The sequence below is a fragment of the Amblyomma mixtum genome, chromosome 8, assembly GCF_055824585.1.
Source record: "Amblyomma mixtum isolate Tamu chromosome 8, ASM5582458v1, whole genome shotgun sequence".
NCBI lineage: Eukaryota > Metazoa > Arthropoda > Arachnida > Ixodida > Ixodidae > Amblyomma > Amblyomma mixtum.
In genome coordinates, this window is record NC_143019.1 from 23,261,500 (window position 1) to 23,283,311 (window position 21,812).

The 21,812-nt window shown below is 50.5% G+C and overlaps 1 protein-coding gene across 2 annotated transcripts in view; it reads right to left on the reverse strand.

Annotated features, from left to right (window-relative positions):
• Positions 1–19,415: 19,415 nt before the first annotated feature.
• The window catches only part of LOC149331692 (uncharacterized), a 31,839-nt gene continuing 29,442 nt past the window's right edge, over positions 19,416–21,812 (reverse strand). For both annotated transcript variants that reach the window (XM_089556823.1, XM_089556822.1), the window contains 2 exons: positions 20,355–20,471; positions 19,416–19,685 (listed from right to left, as the gene is read on the reverse strand). In XM_089556823.1, the coding sequence (XP_089412949.1) occupies positions 19,548–19,685; positions 20,355–20,471 (255 nt within the window). In that variant the 3' untranslated portion in view covers positions 19,416–19,547. The remainder of the gene's footprint in view (positions 19,686–20,354; positions 20,472–21,812) is intronic.

Consider the following 21,812-nt stretch of genomic DNA (forward strand, 5'->3'; position numbering starts at 1 on the left):
TGAACCTAGAAGCCACGTTTGATGACTGTATATTAATTAGTTAATTAATTATAGGCAAAAATGTCGGAATCGCGTCGAAGTAGCGCGGACGTCGATATAGCCACGGGAACGATGTGACGTCACATCCACCGGAAGTCGTCACGGCATAGTGAAAAATTGTCCTAGAGTGGTCGGAAAAACATCGGATTTGTGTCAAATTAGATCGAAAAATGTGTAATCAAGCGTAATTAACACTTAAGATCCCCGAAAGATGTATAATTTGGATATCGATATAGCGACGGGAACGGTGTGACACCACATCCACCGGAAGTGGTCACGGCATAGTGTCCTCGGCTTTCGCCTACCAACACTTGAGTTGCCGAAGTGGCCTCGAAATTTTTTTTTTATTTCTGAGCGTGTTACCGATTATCTATTGACTCGACGCGGCAACAACACAGATGATGAAGTTGAATCTCGCTAATCCGAACTCGCGTGATTCGATCTCCCGGTTTACTTGAACAGAAGCTTAGGTGCTGCTCAACGTCACAACTATTACCATGGTTTCCTTTCATCGAACAACGCATAATTCGAATCACTTTTCAGTCCTTCTTCATGCCGTAGTTATTAAGATTTGGCTGGAGTGTAGATGCATTTGAGTTATAGAGGCAAGAACAAGCAGACGGCACAAGAAAGGTGTTTTGGAATCTTTGCACATATTGGACATATATCACGCGTGCTTCAAGGTCAGCCGTAAACAACTTGGTGAGGTTATTCGAACAATAATATTAATGCGAAAGCATTTCTTGTCTCATGAGTAGCGTGTACAGGACCTGTCGGAAGAGGGCGTCGGCAAAGCGTGTCCGCACGAAAATGAACATTCGGAAAAGAAATTCGCAGTCATTGCGGTTCGAACCCACGCCCTCCGTGTTCCAGGCGGGCTTGCAACGCATACAACACGAAGGGTCGTCGATTCAGGCGTGTTAGAGAGGCACGAAGTGAACGCATTGTGGTGTGTACGACGGTAAAGTGTGTTGAGGATGTATGTGCTGTTGCTACACACCGATCACTTTCAAAAATCAGCGGCTGCGATACCTTAATTTTAATTTTCAATAATTTCTATATATAGCTTACCAAAGTTGATGAGTCTGGCTTGTTGCATGTTTTATTCTTTTCTCAGCATGACAGTCAAAATTTCCTTCGTTCCATGGCGTTGCTGCAGCCTAAAACTACTACACCTTAAACTCGAATTTCCGAACCCTGGTTCATTCCATACTTTGGCACTCAGTACCAACTGCAATCATTAAAACACCTCTAAATCGGCAAAACAGTTTGAAATAAACTTTTCAGAATTGTAAAATGAGAAGTAACATTGCAACAATAAATCGTCAGGCCGGTCTCTATTTCCTGGTACCTTTTTCTACATAGTGTCGTATTTATTTTGTTACAGTACTCTGCAACATACCCAACAACTCTGGATAAAAGCATTTTTTGAGCAGGAACCCAGTTATGAACGCAATTTTTTCATATAATTTAAGATTGCACAATAACAATCAACATATCCGCAAACCACCCAATGGCAGTCATGAATTTTTTTTTCTGTTAACATTTTTGCTGTCGTCAAAAGCGTTTCCAATTGGTTTTCTATGGCAGTCTTAACTGTTCGATGCGATCGATGAAAACACTCTAAAAGAAATATTTGTTACCTATCAGAATAATGAACCATTACCTGCAATATTTCCATGACAGTGTCTCACAATTTTTCAAATTTTCAAAGTTTTTGCCCGGGAATGTTCGACATGGCAACTTTCATCCCTCGAGACTGTCCCGTATTTTGGTAAATAAAGAACTGAATTCAATGAAAGCAGCTTTTTTGCCGATAAAACGCGGTTCTCTATTAGCATAGGCGGAATTGAATTTGTCCCAGTGTCTCTTTAAAGGGAAACTGCATAAGTTTTTGAAATCAACAAGCTTATAAGAGGGTCGAATGTGTGAAACTTGCTGGTACAGCATGTGAAGTCTTTTTGGGCTGGAATCACCGATTAAAATCCGGACACCATTCAAGCTTCTCCGCAGCGCAAAACGCCAAGTGGGGGGGGGGGTATGATGACGTCATTGAAGGCATCGGTACATTTCCAACTCACAAACGCCTGCTTTGAAGAAAAAAAACCAACGCCACCGAAGGGAAACCCTGCCGAGAGTTGTTTGGCAGCGTCCAACGAGTCTGGGCAGAGTGTGGCTGACGATAGTGGTAATTTGAAATCATACCTTCTGTGACGTCACACTGAATTTCCCTGCACTCCTCGGGTGCATTGAAGAGAAGTGCAAAATTCAATCGTCGATTACATCACTGCTTTAAATGCTAGTGCAAAAACACTTGGCATGCTTTACCTACAGCCTATATATATTTTAATCCTTGAATATCGCGAAATTCTCATAAAAGTGCTGCAGTTGCCCTTTAAGCGCTGGATATCAAGCACCTTTACGCTACCTGCTCGCTTAACCAGTTCCAATGCGGGTGCTGTGCAGGAATGCACATCTTTGAAGCTACCCGTGTAGCAAGTGCAACGAGTGCTCACTTTGAATGGCGCCGATCACGAAGAAGGCAACCACTCCGAGAACCCCGAGGAGGATCAAGCACATGACCAGCCCCGTGATGTCGCTGCTGCTTCCGCCGCCGCTGCAACGGAAACAAGTGCGCAGCTGCGCCCATGAATCCGCCTTTTTCACAAGATGTCGCGCCCTCTGGAGGATGGAGAAAATACTTATGCTGCCGGTTTAAAACAAACACGTGGGAGACGCAGCCGTGATACCGTTCATCGAGGTGTCAACTGCGTCTGCAAAGTGGCAGGTGTATGCTTGACACCTGCCACCATCTATCGCATGTTCCTGTCACTAACAAGAACTGCGCATGCGCAGTAGCAGCTGGCGGACTGTATTTAACGGTTTTCAGCCAGTGTAGCTGGAGAAGGGGAGGCGCGCATGCGCAGAGCAGCCGCGTGAGAGAGACGGATCGTCTGTCGGACTACGAAATGAGGCAAAGCAAGATGATTATTCACAAAGAGAAGCATAAAGTAGGGCTTGATTTGATTATACGGCCTGCAACTTTTCATTTTGGGGAAGGGAGATGGAAAAAAAGAAAGCTGTGTCAGGCAGGAAAATCGAAAGTTTTGGCATATCGTCACAGGTTGCGTTTCGCTCGGTCACCTCGACAACCGGTTACGCCGACCACTACGACGCAAAAGCCAGGAACGGGAGCCTAAGAGCTATACTCTAAAGGGCCTGAGCCAGCATTGCACACTCAGATGAAAGCCGCATGCACGTTTGGCTTCGTGAGTCGATATTGTAGGCCCGAAGCTACAGTTTAAAAATAAAGTGGCGACGTTTGGCGCAGTACTTACCCATCTATAGCTGTGGTTAAAGAAAAGAAATTCACAGATTATCAATGCGATTCATGCGAAAAAGTATGCGCCAGCACGTGTAATGTCGTTTGCGCATGTTCTCCAAGCACCGCATAATTTCCGGGACCCACGCACTTGGCGCTGGAGGTCACTGTCTTGCTCTTACTTCCCCCTCACTCCAGATTGTTTACCCTCTCAAATCTCCACTTTACTTACCACTATCTCCCCCACCTTGTCCAGTGTGCCCCGACAGCGATTTTCTTCTCTCCGCCTTCCCTTTCCATCCCCTCTCGGCTTCTCTGACTGGCCGCAGCGCCTTCTCTCCACTCTCCCCACTCTCCTCTCCAACTTGCACCGAGCGGCTTCACACTAAACCAGACGGGCAGATTTCACAAGATGACAGTTAATAGTGTTCTCTTTTACTGGTTGCCTCATATTTACGCAGGAAGGAAACAATTTTTTTTTTTACTTAATCTCTAGAGAGATGCGGCCAAGGCGTGCATCGTGTCATCTTGCGAGAGAAATCCGTTTAATTGGCCCATTTTCGTTTAGCGGCATAGAATAAGTGAGAAAATGGAACAAGGAATGAAACAGACGCTCTTAAGACTACCGGCAGCCAACGTTTGAGCAGTCAGTGTAAACAGTGGAATCAGAACAAAGAGATCTTAGCCTCGCGGGCGGGCTTCAATTCGGAGGCCTGTATGCACGCTTAGCACACCATTGCCGTTACCGGAGCAACAGGAACCTACGCGCCGTCAGTGCGCGTGCGTAGATCGCCTTGGTGGCGACAGATGGCGCCACTCACCCGGAATCTGTGCATACCCTTATGCATCGCGACCAATCAGCGCATGCGCACTGGCGGTGCGCGGGCTCTCGGTAGTCCGGCAACGGTAACGGTAACACGGTATGCTAAAAGATGCCTATTAACCCTTCCTACTTCACACAACCACATGCGGCCTTGTGTAAGCCCCGTACAATAAAGAGGTCAATCCTCTTCATCAGCATAAATAGTTAAACATAGCTAAGCTGCTTCTCTGTTGCGTAGCACCGATTTTAACTGTTTTTCCATGTAAATATTGCAATAAAGGTTGATCGTTAAGAGCAACAGCGTGTTTGCGAGTTGCCTGCCTTTTCGGCAAATTAGTTCTGCACTGCATCTTCGAACTGAGTGCGAAAACACCATAGTGGTCTGGGTTCGAGTGAAAACGTGACCGCATACTTACCCTGCGACTCAAGGACTGAAATAAAGAAAGTTATGAGTGTCTTAGTCAACCTTTCACTGATTGTTCAAGCCTCCTGCCTTAGCTGTTGGGGTCACGTTGGACTAACATTTCCCCTGTAGTACGCACTATCCACATTTATACGGCGGGCTCATACCGACGAGCCAACACTTGGGACCGTGTTGCCACAAAACGATGCACTCAGTTTCTTTCAGCAACAATCACGCGCTACATATAAATATTAATTGGTTTAAATACTGGAGTTCTCGTAATAAAGCGCTATAGTCGAATACAGGTCAAGTAAACATCGGCTTTTAGTCGTCGAAGGACCCCAGCTCAGCCAATACCTTGGGCCGATTCTCTTGAATCTGCTCATGTGCCAATGCAGGGAGTGGCATGAAAGGTTTGGCTTGATTTGGTGTATGGGGTTTAACGTCCCAAAGCGACACAGGCTATGAGAGACGCCATAGTGAGGGACTCCTGAAATTTCGACCACCTTGGGTTGTTTAACGTGCACTGACATCGCACAGTACACGAAAGGGTACATGAAAGGTATAGTCTCCTCCCTGCATTGTTGTAGATAGTAGCCTACATGCTTTGTCACGCTGTTCCCTGCATTGTCACGCTCAGGCTCACGAGGACCGGCAGACGAGGGTGTCCTTTGACGGGGAGAAGCCGTTCTTTTCTTGACTTGTATCGGACTACAGGGTAGCAGTTCTTTATCCTCTATATCAGTAAGCTCAAATTAAAAAGTAAACTTGCTACATCTTTCATGACGTAAACAGGCTCAGATCGCAAAGAACTAAAGTCAACAAACAAAAGAAGTAGCTATCATATAAGGGTACTTATTGAGGGCGCGTTTAGAAATACCGGTAGCTTCTTCTACGGTATACGTATATGCTCTTTGAGGCGATCATCGGAGTTTAATTAACGTCTGCCAGCACCGCAGTGACCGGCGTATAACAATTTTTACACGCTACAACGAGATCCGATAACCACTTGCCAGAGGATTTGTACACTTTTGCGCGCTGTTGCATCAAAAGTCAGCATCACTGCATGGCGTGTTAGATACGGTGTGCGTAAAACCGCCGTCTCGCGAAATCTAGGGCGAGTCGCTTATCAGTGCCCAACTCAGCGGTGCGTTCTGGTCACATTTGTCTCGCACTGAAGCATGGCAAGTTGCGCTTGTTCCGGCTTTAACGCCTACGCCGCCTAGAAATCCAGGTCGATGCTTCCACAAGGAAACATTTTAGGAGATCAGGTTTCACGCCTGTAAACTATTTTCATACGATTTCAGCAGCGCGAACACGGTTAGGAAAAGACAGAAGGCGGACTGGACAGAGCGCTGTCCGCCTTCTGTCTTTTCCTAACCGTGTTCGCGCTGCTGAAATCGTATGGATTCCCACCAACTAGCCCGCCAGATCGTGTTATTTAAACTATTTTCGGAGCACATTTATACGAGCAATAAACGTCTAATAAATGTCTAATACGTCTAATAAACGAACATGTATAAGAAGAGGAGCAACAATTACTACAGTTGCACCTCGTTATAACGAAGTTGAAGGGGCCTGTGGAGTACTTCGTTATAGACGTAGCTTCGTTATAGCCAGTGTTGGCTGAGGTTCCAAGGGGGATAGTCATTCATTCGTTATATTCATTATTTCGTTATAACGAGGTTGGACTAATATTTATACGGTTGTCCCCAAGAAACTTACTGGACGGTCCCTCGATGGCGGAACTCTGGAATCCTGACGCGTACTCGCCCATACCTAGGAGGACAGAGAAATGAGTGAGTCCGATTTTGTGCGCTGGAAAGCAAGAAAAAAATTGGCAGTAGTTTAGCTCTGGTTGAACCTAGAGAATTGTGAAAGCAACGAAGAGAGAAAGAGAGAGAGAGAGAGAGAGAGGCGATGGAGAGCGCGCGGCAGTGGCGGCGGCCCCGGCACGCTAGCTATGCGCCGCTACTGCGCATGCGCAACTGGCGAGCGCGGCGGCGGCACCTCTGAGTCACCCGCGCAGCGACGGCGGTGACGCGCCAGCTGTGCGCCGTGTGACGTCACTGCTCCTAGCGCATGCGCAGTATGGCCTTTCCAGAGCTCCGCGAAATGGCTCGGCGAATCGCGTAGTGTTGCTTTCGCAACAAAAAAACATTTCCGAGCTCAAAGAAGTTCCGCAATGGAGACAAGCGGTGCGATTTATAGCGTGTTCGCCATTTCGTTGCAGCCGAAAAATTACGGAGTGCACTGACGATACAGCAACTAAGCGGTAGTGAAAACATATACTTGAATAAATTTGCTAGCCTACATTTGTTACTGGTTACCTTAGTGACTTATCTCCACAGCTCTTCGAAATATCATAATGAGTAGCATGACTGTCGATCGCCATCGCTGACTTCATTGCGATAATAGCCTGTGGTGCGACAACGCTTTCCACCTCATAAGTTTCGTAATAGGTTCCGTAAAATGGGTGTTCATATTTAAATAATCCACATGACGATGGCAGTGCCTCCTTACCCCGTCATGCTTTTTATCTCCGGCAATTTCGATGTTATGTCAATCGAGAAGCTTCTACAGCCCCACCCAAAAAGTAACTATATACTGTACTCGTATCTTTTTGGGTGCGTATCCCGCAAAGGCAGAAGTACCAGCATGGTGGGCAGTAGCAGGTCACGAAATATGCATAGCTGGAACCGACATCAAAGCGGCCGTCATCTTTGGATCAAGGAAGCGTTGCGAAAGCTAGCCACAGTACCCATAGCTGGCATCCGTGACGTCACGTCAAATGACGTGCCGTGACTTGCGCCAACACAGCAGCGACCTGGATTGAGCGATCTATAGCTGTCGTCCATGAAGCAGTACACTTGCTGGGGTGAACGAACTTTCATCCGCTATCCCGCACCAAGCGTGAACGAATCCCTTACCTGTGGTTTACGTTCACCAGCGGTGACACCCGCGATGATGGCGACCTCGGTAGCTGGCTGGTCCTCACCTAACGTCGACTGTCCAGCGACGCTCTTCCGAGAGCTCGAGCAGTCCGCAGTACCGCTGTAGGGATAGGCACAGGTAGACACGGGAGCTCCAGACGGAAGGTCGTCAGCAGCAGGCAAGGCACAGCCGACTTGAACGCTCGCAACGAGATGCCTGCGCGAGACAAACTTCAGCTTCCTTCACTTCTCACCTATCCCCATAACGGCTCCAGCGCTGCGTCATTGAAATGACTGATATTGGGCTTCAAATTAAAACACGGGAGGGGAAAAGCTTAAGGTAGAAATATTAATGCATATATACGAATTAAATATTAAAATTTGTTCATAAAAACTGGACCTTTCAATAAATATCAAATTTTTCTTACCGAACCGATTGTCACGTAATGGTGACGGCAGACCATCGTGCAGGAAAGCAGCGAAAATGGCTTCCGAACGAAACTTTTCATCAGGCTAACTTGAGCCCAAAAAACTCGGCGGCGGAGTAGCAACAAGCGCGTTCGTCGGCGGTCGTCTAACAGAATGTCCGCAGCTCTCGGCCGTGCTCGATTTAAAGCTGATAGCGAACTTTCGAGATACGGCGTGAAAAGTTACTACAACAGTTTGGAACAACCCACAATCGGTTCCGCCCGGATGCGATCAATCGATAAATCTGGTCGCGTCTTGCATCACAAACAAAGCGATAAAGCCGCGCGTCGGCATGCATGTTTGAAGAATGAATGAACAAACAGTACAAAATTTCGCGACACAATTATACTGACGAGATTTTTTTTAATACAGTGTTGATTGCCTCAGGGCATAAAACAGTATGTAATGATAGATGTGGATGCCTAAATAAATGAGTAAAGGTTTGTTGATCTAATGAAATCGAGCAGTGAACGATGATGAGGTCCTTGTGTCCAAGCGGCGTATGAAGCACTATTGTCGGGCGAAAGACCTGCTGCCGCCAGTTGCCGAATTCTTGTCGGCTTCAACGCCGGGCAAACCCACAGCAGGTGGTGAATGTCGGCTTCAAGATTTCGGTTCTTGCAGACTGGACACCCGGGGCGGGGATATACAGCTTCGAATTGTGGCCACTTTCGTGTAACGGCTGGAGTAAGGGCATGCAACCCCGAACCGGATCCTCCGAAGCGCAACCCCCTCTGCAAGGGTAAGACCACGGGGGAGGGTTACCGCACACGGAGGGATTAGAGCACGTGTGCGGCGCCGGAGGTGTTCCTTTTTTGTTAAAAGGAGGGTGGTGTCATCCAGTGTTAGGACTCGAGGCGATGACGGAGTTGGGGTCACAAGATGGGTCGCAGAATCTGCACGGCTTTGGGAACCCAGGAGGTCTCGTGGGACCCACTCAATTGGGATTGGCTGCGGGATGCGTGCCGCGAGACGATGGATGTCCTAACAAATGCCTGGGGTGCGACTGACGCGTCGTAGTAGGCGTATGTCGTGAAGGGCGTCGGTGCGGATGACAATGCGAGCCGCAGGTAGTAGGGGAACGGCGGCCACTGAGCAAAGTGCCTCTTGAACGGCAAGCATCTCCGCACAGAAGGAGGAAGGAGGTTCTGGGAAGTGAAACCTGGACGTTTTGTTCAGGGCAGGATTGCAAGGGTACTAAATTGCAGTAGTGGTTTCGCAAGGATGCCTGCGTCAACGTATAAAACGATGGAGCCATGCGGCAGATGGGCGTCTTCTTGTGTAATTCGTTCGCGAAACGACGCCGCCGCGAGGGTAGATGATGGCCGACGTAGATCAGTTGGTTTGTTATCGCTTAGCTGCACAATATGCCGGGGAGGGAGAACTGGAGGAGACGGCTGTAGAATGGAGTGCGAGGAAGCATAAGCCATGAGTGCACACGTTGCGTGTGTAAGATTAGACTTAAGCCGGCGAGCATCACGTCTTTGCTGCACCAGCTCATCTAGAGTATTCAGCTGCGCATGTTCTTGGAGCACCACGATCGGGGTGATGCGGGGAAGGCAAGTGATGACCCTCATTGCCTCTCGATTAACGGATTCAAGACGATCCCACTGAGCCCTCGTCAAATGCTGAAATTGGGCTTGGTACACGAGGCGCGGTTGCACAACCGCCCGCACCAACTGCCTTGCAACATGAGAGCGGGCGCCGCCTGTTTTAGGAGCAATGCGTCTAATCAGACCTAACGCCTGAATCACTTGCTTTTTAGCTCGAGGAAGCCAAGCAGTCCCTGTCCTGACTCGTGTATTGTCAAGCCCAATATTTTGAAGGTCGAACTTTCTTGAAGTGGAGTTCCGGATAGATGGAGACGAACTGGTGTCGCAGCGATTTTATGGCATCCTCAGCGGTTGGCAACAGACACATACGTAGTTTTGCTCACTGAAAGCTGAAGACCAATTGAAGAGGCATAAGTGGACGTAATATCTAGGGCTGATTTTAGGGCGGAGGCTTGAGTCAACAGGCCGTTGTGGGTGCTCCACACAGTGATGTCATCATCGTACAATAAAAACTTAATATCAGTCATATCATGTAAACGCCAAGCAAGGGGGATAAAAGTAATATTATATAATGTGGGTGATAATACCGATCCCTGGGGTACGCCGCGAAGAGGCACAAAGGATCCGACGGCCTCACCACTGAGGCGTATGGCAAAGTGTCGGCCTTCTAGGTAGGATTTTACAAAATTTCTCACTCTAACGGGGAAATGCAGCATGTCAAGCGATTTCAGGATAGCAGCATGACTGATATTGTTGTACGCCTTTTCAACGTCCATGGCCAGTACGGTACGTACACTGTGGCTGCGAGTTGCGGCTAGAACTGATGACGCCAAGACAGCCAATCCATCTTCTGTACCTATGGACGTCCGAAAGCCGATTTGGGCGGGGTGATAGAAACCGTGGTGCTCAAGTCACCACGACAGTCGTCTGGCAAGCACTTTTTCGGTGAGCTTGCACAAAGTGGGCGTAAGCGAAATAGGCCGGAAATTACCAAGGTCTGTCGGCGGCTTTCCCGGCTTTGGGATGGGGATCACAATAGCCGATTTCCAAGTTTCTGGTACGACGCCTTCTATCCATACCTTGTTGGCGGTGGCGAGGAGTTGAGGGAGTATAGATGCGTGGTCACGAGTACTAATGTCGATGACAGGACAGCGCCCCCTTAGAGTGCTCTATAATTCACGTTTAGCCCCACCGCGGTGGCTCAGTGATTATGGCGCTCGGCTGCTGACCCGAAAGACGATTGGGGCCGATTAGAATGGGCACAGTAAAATATCATGGAAGGTAACATGTCAGGAATTGATACATTACTATTCATCCTCCTCCTCATCATCATCATCTTTAGCCAGACTTCGCCCACTGCAGGGCAAAGGCTTCTTTTATCCAAGCAGAGGGCTGAGTCGGGCTGGTTGGTTCATGTTGAATTGTACGACTAAACAGCGCTGACGGACGGGACGGAAGAAGACGAGACAGACACGTGCGCTTCTTTTATGTATCTCCATCTAACCCTGTCCTTTACCATCTGCGGCCACCCTATCCTTCCAAACTTCTCAATCTCATTCGTTCTGCCGCCCCCTGCTACGCTTGCCTTCTCTTGGAATCCACTCCCTTACCCCTAAGGACGAGCGGTAATCTTGCCTTCGCATTACATGCCCTGCCCAAGCCAATTTCTTCCTCCAAACACCGCCCCCCACACACCACTCGATAAGAAAGGAGTGCTACTAATTGCGTATCTCGTGCCGTCATGTCTCTCAGAGAACAGTATAATACCAGCTGCTGTATACAGGGTGTTTCACCTAAGACTTCACAAGATTTTTAAAAGTAGACTTTGAGTTAGAAGACCACGTTTTTTGGCATATCATTGTCAGCGGTATAGTACGTCAGAATACAGCTAAGACGAGCTATGAGGAAGGCTAAATAATATTGAATAAGTTAACTTTTAACTATTACTATTATGCTGCTTAGTTATATACAGGCGTGTAGCCCACCGCAAGTCGTTACCAGTTTTTAAAATTTCAAAATCGCGTTTACCCTCGCAGCTGTGGCCCATCAAATTTTGGCTACATCGCGTCAAAACACATGCGCTTTCGAGGAGCCTGCAGGCAAGCACTCGTCGAAATAGCCAAAATTTGTTAGGCCACTGCGCCGAGAGTAACAGCAATTTCTAAATTATAGAAGCTTGTACGAATGTTATTTACGGTTGGCTACACGGCTTGGGAACAGTTGGGGAGAAGAGTTAATGGAGAATACCTAAGTAATTTGCGATTCGTTGATGACGTTGCCTTGCTAAGTCACTCAGGACATGAACTGCAAAGCATGATCAATGAATTAGACAGGCAGAGCAGAACGGTGGGGCTAAAAGTTAACATGGAGAAAACCAAAGTAATGTTCAACAGCCTAGCAAGGGAACAGCAGTTCGCAGTTGGTAGCCAGGTGCTGGAAGTAGTAAGAGAATATGTCTATTTAGGGCAGGTAGTGACAGCTGATCCAGATCATGAGAGGGAAATAACTAGAAGAATAAGAATGGGGTGGAGCGCATATGGCAGGTTATCTCAGATCATGAATGGCAGCTTACCAATATCCCTCAAGAGAAAAGTATACAACAGGTGTATCTTACCGGTACTCACCTATGGGGCAGAAACGTGGAGGCTAACAAAGAGGGTTCAACTTAAGTTAAGGACAACGCAGCCAGCTATGGAAAGAAAAATTATAGGTGTAACGTTATAGTAACGTTAAGAGATCGGAAGCGGGCGGAGTGGGTGAGAGAACAAACGCGCGTTAATGATATCCTAGTTGAAATCAAGAGGAAGAAGTGGGCTTGGGCAGGGCATGTAATGCGAAGGCAAGATAACCGATGGTCCTTAAGGGTAACGGAGTGGATTCCAAGAGAAGGCAAACGTAGCAGGGGGCGGCAGAAAATTAGGTGGGCGGATGAGATTAAGAAATTTGCGGGAATATGGTGGCCGCGGCTGGCGAAGGACAGGGTTAATTGGAGAGACAAGGTGATGATGAGATGACACGGCTGTCAGTAATTAAGGAGCCTAACAGTAATACTCACAGAAGTTAAATATTCAGTATTAGTTAGCCAGCCTGCTAGTTACCACGTCTTAGCCGTATTCCGATGTACCACACCACTGACAATGCTATGCCGAAAAAAAGCGTTCTTCTAACTAAAAAAATTACCGAAGGCACTTTGGAAATTCTAAAGTGTGCTTGGCGAAAGCCTTATGGACAACCCACTGCCGCTTCCCCGAACCGCTTGGCGCGGAATCACTGGGCCGCTTCGGAGCCATGCTTCTCACTCGACTGCAACGAGACGTCTGGCGAAGGAGCGGCTGTGCAGCTGCCACCGCCGACGCGTGCGCGCTCGTTCTACCGATACTGTGTGACGTCACGGTTGCTATGCACAGTTGCGCCCCCCACGCGCGCACCGGTAACTAAGGAGGGGCGGAGGTAGCGCCGCTGCGCGGAGGAGAGGCCAGAGTTGGCACGATTCCAGCCTACGGACGGACACCGCGAGAATGAGCCATTAAAGGCTTTCGCCTTAAAAAAACCTGTTTTAAAAAACTGTAAAAAATTGGCAGGGGCTTAGCTTTGGTTAAGCCTGGTAGGTTGCGAAAGCGCGCAGCGCCTCCAACTGAAGGAACGCAGTGCGCCGCGTCCACAGGTCACGCGTGGCTGCCGGCTTTTTGAGGAAAGGAAATGGCAGAGTAATTCTCTGTCATCTCGGTGGACACTCTAATCGCACCGTAAGGGAAGGGAGGAACGCCACCACCCGTTCGGTGGTGGTGGTGGTGGTGAAAAACTTTAATCAAAGAGAGCTTGAGGGTAAAAAAAAAACATCTCTGCCTCTCCCGTAACCGAGAGTAGAGTAAGCATGAAATGTTTACGGGCCTAATCTCATCTCGGTGGACACCCGAACCGCACCGTACAGGAAGGGAGGAACGCCACCACCCGTTCAGTGAGATGCCTTGCCATTTGAACGCAAGGTTTTTTGAGGAAAGGAAATGGCGCAGTAATTCTCTGCCATCTCGGTGGACACCCGAACCGCACCGTAAAGGAAGGGAGGAACGCCGCCACCCGTTCGGCGCGATGCCTTGCCCTTTGAACGCAGCGCTTCTCCCCCGGGCCCCTGTGCGCCTGCGCGGCTTTGCTTCGATGCGCGAAGCCCCTAAGAGATCACGTATGACAACGAAGTGTATCGTGGCATTTATGTGATTTTTGCACGCGTTATTAGAAATCGGAAATTATAATTCCGTGCATTATCAAACTCACAGCGCGACTGATATCTTGATAAACATGAGAAGGCACTGGCAGCAGTTATTTTTTGTGACTCGTTTGGAGACCAACCGGCGCTTGCATGCCGGTCGCGTAGGAGGGCTTAGAGAGTCTCGTTAAATCTCGTTGTCTCGTACGGTGCCCGGATGTTCTGGTGTGGTGGCCACCCACTTTGTTTGTTTGCACTGTTGAATAAACTTCCCTTTTATTCAGAGCCCGGATGAGCGGATTTCAGTTTGCACTGGCGTCACTTGTGGCGTTGTTTGTTTGCACTGTTGAATAAACTTCCCTTTTATTCAGAGCCCGGATGAGCGGATTTCAGTGCCCGGATGATGGCTCTCGGTCTCGGCGTGACGTCACCACACTGCCGACAACGGGAGCTAAAAGCATTTCATGCTTAAAAAGCCCTGCTGCATGGTCGGTATCCTTAGTCCGGGACACCGCATGACGAGGCCCCGTCTCGCGCCCGCTTGACCAGAGCCCTTTGGGACTCCAGTGTGGAGCAGTTGAGGAGGGCAGTCTCCAACTTCAATAACACAGTGGAACTGTAGAGGCTTTAAGGACCGCACTAAGCGGGCCAATTTCCGCCTCTACCTTGAAACTTTCGAGTCCTTACCAGCCGTGGTTGCCCTCCAAGAGCCAGGCCTGGGCGCCACAATTTCAAATTACACGACGTTCCAACAGGATCCCGCGTCTTGTCTTCTCGTTCACAAAGACTACACAGCCAACCTAGTGGATCTCGACCTCCAACTAGAGTACTCTTATGTAATGGTGACCCTCCTACCAGTCCGCCGCAGGGACCCACCGTTGCATATACTCAACGTGTACTGCTCTCCCAAACTAAAGCGAGTGACTTTTGCGGACCTCTTTAGCCGCGCGCTAAGAGTAGCGGGCCGCGATCCCCTGCTGATTGTGGGTGACTTTAACGCTCCCAGTCAGCAGTGGGGGTATCGCAAGGAGGAGTCGCGCGGGCGTAAGCTGGCGGAGCTTGCGTCCACGTTGGGCCTCACCCTCCACACGGACCCTGTCCACCCAACCCGGCTAGGAAATTCCGTGACACGGGATACGTGTCCGGACTTAACCTTCACTCGCAACATACGACACGCAGACTGGCTCAACACCGAGGAGACCCTCGGTAGCGACCACTACATCATTAACACTACACTACGCACACGCCCCCTCAAGCGTCCCAGAACACAAGCCCATATCCCAGATTGGACGAAATTCAGGCAAAATTTTAACTCACTTGATAATACACCCATTTCCGCGCAAGGCTACACAGCATGGTCCCAACAGCTGCTGGCACACCTTTCCTCGCATGAAACACACATCCAGCTCTCAGAGGCGGTCACGGACGTGGATAACCACCTTCTACACCTCTGGGAAGCCCGTCGCAGCCTCGTCCGCCGTTGGCGACGCCAGAAACACAATAGAAAGCTTAAAGCTCGAATTGCCGAGCTTACCCAGAAAGCGGCAGAGTACGCGGCCCAACTCGCCGACTCCAACTGGGTAGATAGATGCAACACGGCCGCGCGACAAATGTCCAGCCGAAACACGTGGCGTCTCTTTCGAGCCCTAATCGACCCAACACAAACACGAACCGAAACACAAAAACATTTGCACCGAGCCCTGCACGCTTTTTCTGGCAACACGACTCAACTGGCACAGAAACTTCGGGACCAGTATCTGTGTACAGCCCAAGACCCCCGTGGATCTGCGTACTCTTATGCAGGCAGAGAGAACACGGAGCTGGATCAACCTTTCCAGCTCCATGATCTGCGGGCGACTCTCGCCAAAATGAAACGGGGCACTGCGCCAGGACGGGATAAGGTCACCGTCAAGCTTTTGACGAACCTGCCCGACTTGGCATACCAGTCCCTCCTGGAATACGTCAATGCGATTTGGCGCGGGGACACCCCCCTGCCAATCGAATGGAAAACGGCTTTGGTCACTTTTATTCCTAAAGCTGGCAAACCAATTGACACAGATAACCTCCGCCCCATCTCTCTCACCTCATGTGTGGGCAAACTAATGGAGACGATGGTGCGGGATCGGTTATCTACATATCTTGAACACAAACAAGTCTTTGCGAGCACCATGTTCGGATTCCGCCCACACAGATCCGCACAGGATGTCCTCCTGCAACTCAATCGGGAAGTCCTTGACCCCGTCGAATGCCCCCATAATGACCGGGTAGTACTCGCCTTGGTTCTTAAAGGGGCATTTGACAATGTAACACATGAGATCATACTCACTAACCTAAGTCACACCGACTGTGGCCTCAATACATTCCAATACATAAGCTAATTTTTAATAGATCGTCAATCCTACATTCGAATTCAAGATAGAGACCATGGTCCTTACCTACTTGGCACGCGGGGAACCCCTCAAGGCGCGGTACTTTCCCCGCTGCTCTTCAATCTGGCCATGATGCACCTGCCGGCCCAGCTGAGTGGTGTCGCCGGCGTGCAGCACGCCCTGTACGCCGATGACATCACTCTGTGGGCCACGCAGGGCAGCACAGGAGACATTGAAACCAGCCTGCAAACAGCGGCGACGATAGTAGACCGCTACGCCCGCCGCTGCGGTCTTCAATGTTCCCCTCAAAAATCGGAATTTGTGCACCTCCGCCCCTCACAGAAGTGCACAACTAAAATATCTATCTCTCTTGAGAGTGGTCCCATACGCGAAAGTGATGAGATACGGGTACTTGGACTCTACATCCACAAACACAGGCGGCCAGACACTACATTGGCCAAACTCCGTAAGGTGGGGGACCAGGTGGGCCGCATGGTCCGCCGGGTTTCCAACAAACGCGGAGGGTTACGAAGTAAGGATGCCTTGCGGCTGGCAAACGCCTTCGTAACTAGTCGAATTCTCTATTCGACTCCTTATCTCCACCTACGGAAACAAGAGCAGGACGCCCTTGAGGTCATCCTTCGCAAAATTGTTAAACGTGCCCTTGACCTCCCCATCACTACTTCAAACAGCCGGCTTATGGCTCTTGGGGTGGTGAATACTTTCCGGGAACTCCGGGAGGCGCACCTTACAAACCAGTACACGCGCTTGTCGCTAACAGAGTCGGGTCGCCGCCTTCTTGCTCGACTCCATATCCAACACCCCTCCAATGGAAGACAGGTTTCGCATCCCGGAACTGTGGAGACGTGCCCTCCACGTGCGGCCTCTTCCAGCAAACATGTCACATGAAGACCATAATGGTCGGCGCCTGGCACGAGCGGAAGCGCTAGCCCGATATTATGGCAACAAAACAGGTGTATACTACGTGGACGCCTCCGGCCCTCACCACGGGGGATGGTACACGGCCGCGGTAGTTCACAACAGCAACACAGTTAACGGCCTAACTTTCAGAGCCCGCAGTGCAACACAAGCAGAAGAGGTCGCGATTGCTCTCGCGGCCTCACATTCCAATTCAAAATACATAATCACCGACTCGCGAGGGGCCTGTCGGAACGTCGAACAAGGCAGCACTCCCTTCCTAGCCTATCGAATATACCAAAATTGCATACGGGATACGGACCCCGCACACCGTCACCTCATATGGGCCCCTGCTCATCAGGGGTTGGCAGGAAACGAGGCAGCAGACGCAGCCGCCCGCGCGCTCTCTCACCGGGCTGTTTTCTCCTCCCCGTCCGATCAGGAACCCGATTTTAATCCGGTCTATACATTCAGAGATATTACAACATATTATCAAAATTGTCATCGCCTTTACCCTAGCCCATGTAAAGGCCTGAAGAAGGCGGATGAGCGGCTCCTTCTCCGCCTTCTCACCAATACATTGCTGTGCCCGGCAGCGCTAAAACATTTTGACCCCTCCTTTAGCGGCAGCTGCCCACACTGTAGTGCAGTGTCTTCTGACACTTATCACATGGTGTGGGCCTGCGCCTCCAACCCCGCTATTCCCCCCATCCCCAACCCAACCCGGGAGGACTGGGAGGCGACCCTGTTCGGCTGCCACGACTTACAGGCCCAACAAGCCTTAGTCGGACGCGCCCGGGCGGCGGCAACCGCCACTGGGGTCCCATACTAGGGACCTCCACCTAGTGTTTGTAAGGATCGGTCGCTTACGGGCTGATCTAAACATACCTCCTGCTCATTCGTAATGTTTTCACCACCACCACCCATGCCTCTCGGGTGGGGGTGGGGGAGGGGGGAAGGTGAGGATTCTGAGTACATGCCCACACCATGTGAAAGATATCGCAGATCTCTCCACAGTGCGGGCAGCGACCATCTGTGTTCGGATCGAAGTGTTTTGCTATTGCAGGACAGAGAAGGGTTCCTGTCTGCAGGCGCCGCAGAGTTCGCTCCTCCGCCTTACTCAGCCCCTTGGCGGGTGCCGGGTAGAGACGGTGGCTGTCGCAATAATAAATTAGGATTTCGCGGAACCGCAGAAGCGGTTTATGAGCTTCTGAGCCATGAGAGCTAGGATGAGGAGCCCGGTGTGTGAGCGCTCGGGCGGCCGCATCAGCGGCCTCATTGCCTCGTAGACCCTGGTGGCCAGGAGCCCAGATCACTTTTGTGCGAGTTGGATCGGCGAGAGCGCGTCTTAGAATTTGCGAGGCAAGAGGTGATATTTCGCCTGCAAGATAATGTTCACAGGCCCGGCGAGAGTCTGTGATTACCGTTTTCGATTTTGGATCGGCGGCAGCGAGAGCTATTGCGACTTCCTCCGCTCGTGTTGAATTTGGGGCTCGAAAAGATAGCCCATCGACATTCATTCCCTGGTGGACTACGGCAGCCGTGAAGAATCCCGCGGGCAACGGCCCTGTGATGTCTTGTTGTTGCGACTGAAAGAAAGAGAACTTGTAGAACGCCGCCGGGCTCGCCATTCTGCGGCATAGGCGCGTTCTTTAGCCAACCGCTCTTGCCTTTCTTCATCTCTCTCCTCGGCACGGCGCCGGCGTTTGCGCTCAGCACGTCGCTCCAGCGACGCCTCGCACAACTCCTCAGATATGACTAAGCGGAGCTGTTGTTGTTGTTGTGACTGAGAGAAGGATGAAAAGGTAATTGCACGGGCCTGCTTACTGGCTCGATCCGAGCCACCACCGCTGTCACGTGCAGACAGAGAAGAGTTAAAAGATCAGAGGAAAGAAAAAGGAAAGAAAAGACGCGCGTCGCAGCAACAACTGCGTCCGCCGGAGCGGACGCTGCTCAAGAAACAGATAAGCGGCCGAAGCCGCGCTCGCCGAAGCGAAATCAGATACTCCACCCGCCGAAGCGAGAACTAAGCGGAGCGCGCCTGCGGGTCCCCGTTTATCCTCTCCTAGCGAGCGCCCTCACGCGGCGGGCCGAGGAGGCCGTCACGTGGTAGCCGCCGCGCCGAGCGAAGGAACGACTACGGCCGGAGAGACGAGTTGGGGCCCCTGCGCTCCTCTGATCGTGACGTCACACTGTCACGTGGTCGTGCGCCGCAGCCTCGCCGGAGCGAAGGAACGACCTCCACCGACGGCAGAAAAGTGCTAGCAATATAGCTTTCGCAATAAAATCTTAGGCGAAACACCCTGTATACACACACAATCCGGGGAGAAGCAAGCATCGCACTGGCCATGGATGTAGAGATGATGCAGAAATGAGCCTTCGCTTCAGAGAACATGCGCCATTTATTGCCCCTCCGCTCGACAAAAGTGTTGCGCAACGCGTTTAGCCGGATTCCCCAGCCGGCGCCTCCTCCTGGGTGTGTCAGCCGATGGACCGTCGACAGGAGCGTATCCAGTCACGGAATGCCGAACGCTCTCTTCAGCTGGTCGAGGTTCTCCCATTGCTTCGTGCAGTTGCCACTGAAGTCGGCGAGATGCACGTCCAGATACAGCCATGCGAAGCGGCGGCGAGCGACTCTCTTTACGTAGTCCACCTGCGTTGGCGTTGTTTTAGAAAAAGAGGAGATATGCCACTGAGTTCCGTCACGGAGTTCACACGCCTGTAAAGACAGCAGGTTAGCTAAGCTCATGCGTTTCGTTCAGCCATCTTGCAAAAATAAGCGACGTAAGGTCACTTTGATCCGAGAAGGTTAAGCCAGAACTGATTGCCTTCAAACTGCGTCAGAATCACCCATGCTTGTGTAGATGGGAAGCCCGCGCTGGCCAAACGGGGATGGAAAGGACATTTTGAGCTTGAGCGGGACAATGATCTCAACAATCGATACCTCAGTTTCTCTTGTGTGCGTTTACGCGCGCGCGCGCCTTTGTGTGCATGTGTGCGTGCATGCGTGCGCGCGCGCGTGTGCGTGTGTGTGTGCGAGTGTGTGTGAGTGTGTGTGTATGTGTGTGCGTGCGTGTGTGTGTGTGTGTGCGTGTGCGTGCGTGTGCGTGTGCGTGTGTGTGTGTGTGTGTGTGCGCGCACGCGCGTGTGTGCGGTCACTTCGGATGAGGAAATTTCAGCGCGGGCGCTGTACATTGCTAACGACCAAGTTTTTTTTTGCTAGCTGTGGCGCTAGTGTCTATTTTGTGTCATACCGAGTCGACAGTGTCGCTCGAGCAGTAAAATCGGCAAGACAATGGCACATGCTAAAAATTCTCCTTACCTTCTCCAGCAGAGTTTTCTTTGTGTCCCAAAAGATGCTCAAACCCTCTGCGTGCAGTCCGAAGTTGACGGCAGTTGACACGCCCGAAAGCTCTACGGGTGGAGTGATTGCGCAGGTCTGCAAGGAAGAAAACGGCGCATTTAAATAAGCATCGCTGGAGCAAGGACAAGAGCCCCCCCCCCCCCCCCCCCCCCCATTCCCCCTGGACATATGCTGTGCTGACTAAGCATCCACCCAACCAAGTCAGTCATCTGGTTCCCCGGTCACCTGGAACTGCCAGGAGGAAACGAAGCCGCCCACAGGCATGTCCGAGCTCTTCTATACCGGGCGTCTCCCCCTGATGACCATGAAGGGTGCCGCGACCTAATAGGTTTAGCAGTGTAGGCTGACAATCTCGCGCCACACAGAACAGCCAGAAAGGAGTACCCAACACCACACAAATCCCTCAGTAAGTTAGATGAGAACAAACACCCTTAGGAGACTATAAACCAACACACCCAACACCAGCTAAATTACACCAGTGGTACCCTACACTATACTCTCCGCAGTGTCCACATTGTGGAGAGCTAGCTAACCTCTACCATATGGTGTGGACATGCCAATGTAATCCCTTAGTTGACCCCATTCCCAACCCTTCGGAGGTGCAGTGGGAGACTATTCTGCTCAGCGATGATCCTGACCGTCAGCACTGGCTGGTGGGGAGGGCCAGCGCAGCAGCAGCAGCCAGTGGACTATACCGGACTAGGCGGCCCACCCACATGTTCTGAGAATATTGAAGAAATAAAGATGTTTGTAATAATCATCATCATCATCATCCCTCCGTTTTCCTACGCTCTAAACACGTTTTAACGCGAAAGCCTTTAAGGCCTCATCGTTGTCCACAGAAGGCTGTCACCAGAAGCTTGTCAGCAGAGGTGTCACGCTTTTGACCGGTGTCCACTGTGATATGTGAGACAGTTACTGCGTGATTTCCTTTCCTCAAATACAATTTTCATTTTGTTCATTACGGCCCCTCTTTCTCTTCTTTCACTCCGACTTCCTCCCTTCCTGTACGGTGTGGTTCAGCTGTCCACCGAGATGACAGAGAATTAGTGCGCCATTTCCTTTCCTCAAAAAGCGTTGCGTTCAAAGGGCAAGGCATTGCGCCGAACGGTTGGTGGGTTCCGTGGACTCCCTGGCAGCGCTGAAACACGCTGTCGCGTTCCACTCCTAAAGGCGAAGGTTAAGCGCCATCAACTAGAAGTTAGTGTTTAGTAATTAACCCGTAATTAAACATTAATTAGTAATTTGTCATTACTTAGTGATTAGTCGTTAATTATGTGTGACGTCATCCAGTGGTGACGTCACCAGTGCCATAGAGGCCGTCAAAGTGGTGCGGAAAACGCTTTGGCCTCTACGCACTTTAGACAAAGTGCCCCCTGAATTTTTTAACCTCTAAAGGAGAAACTAGCGCGTAAG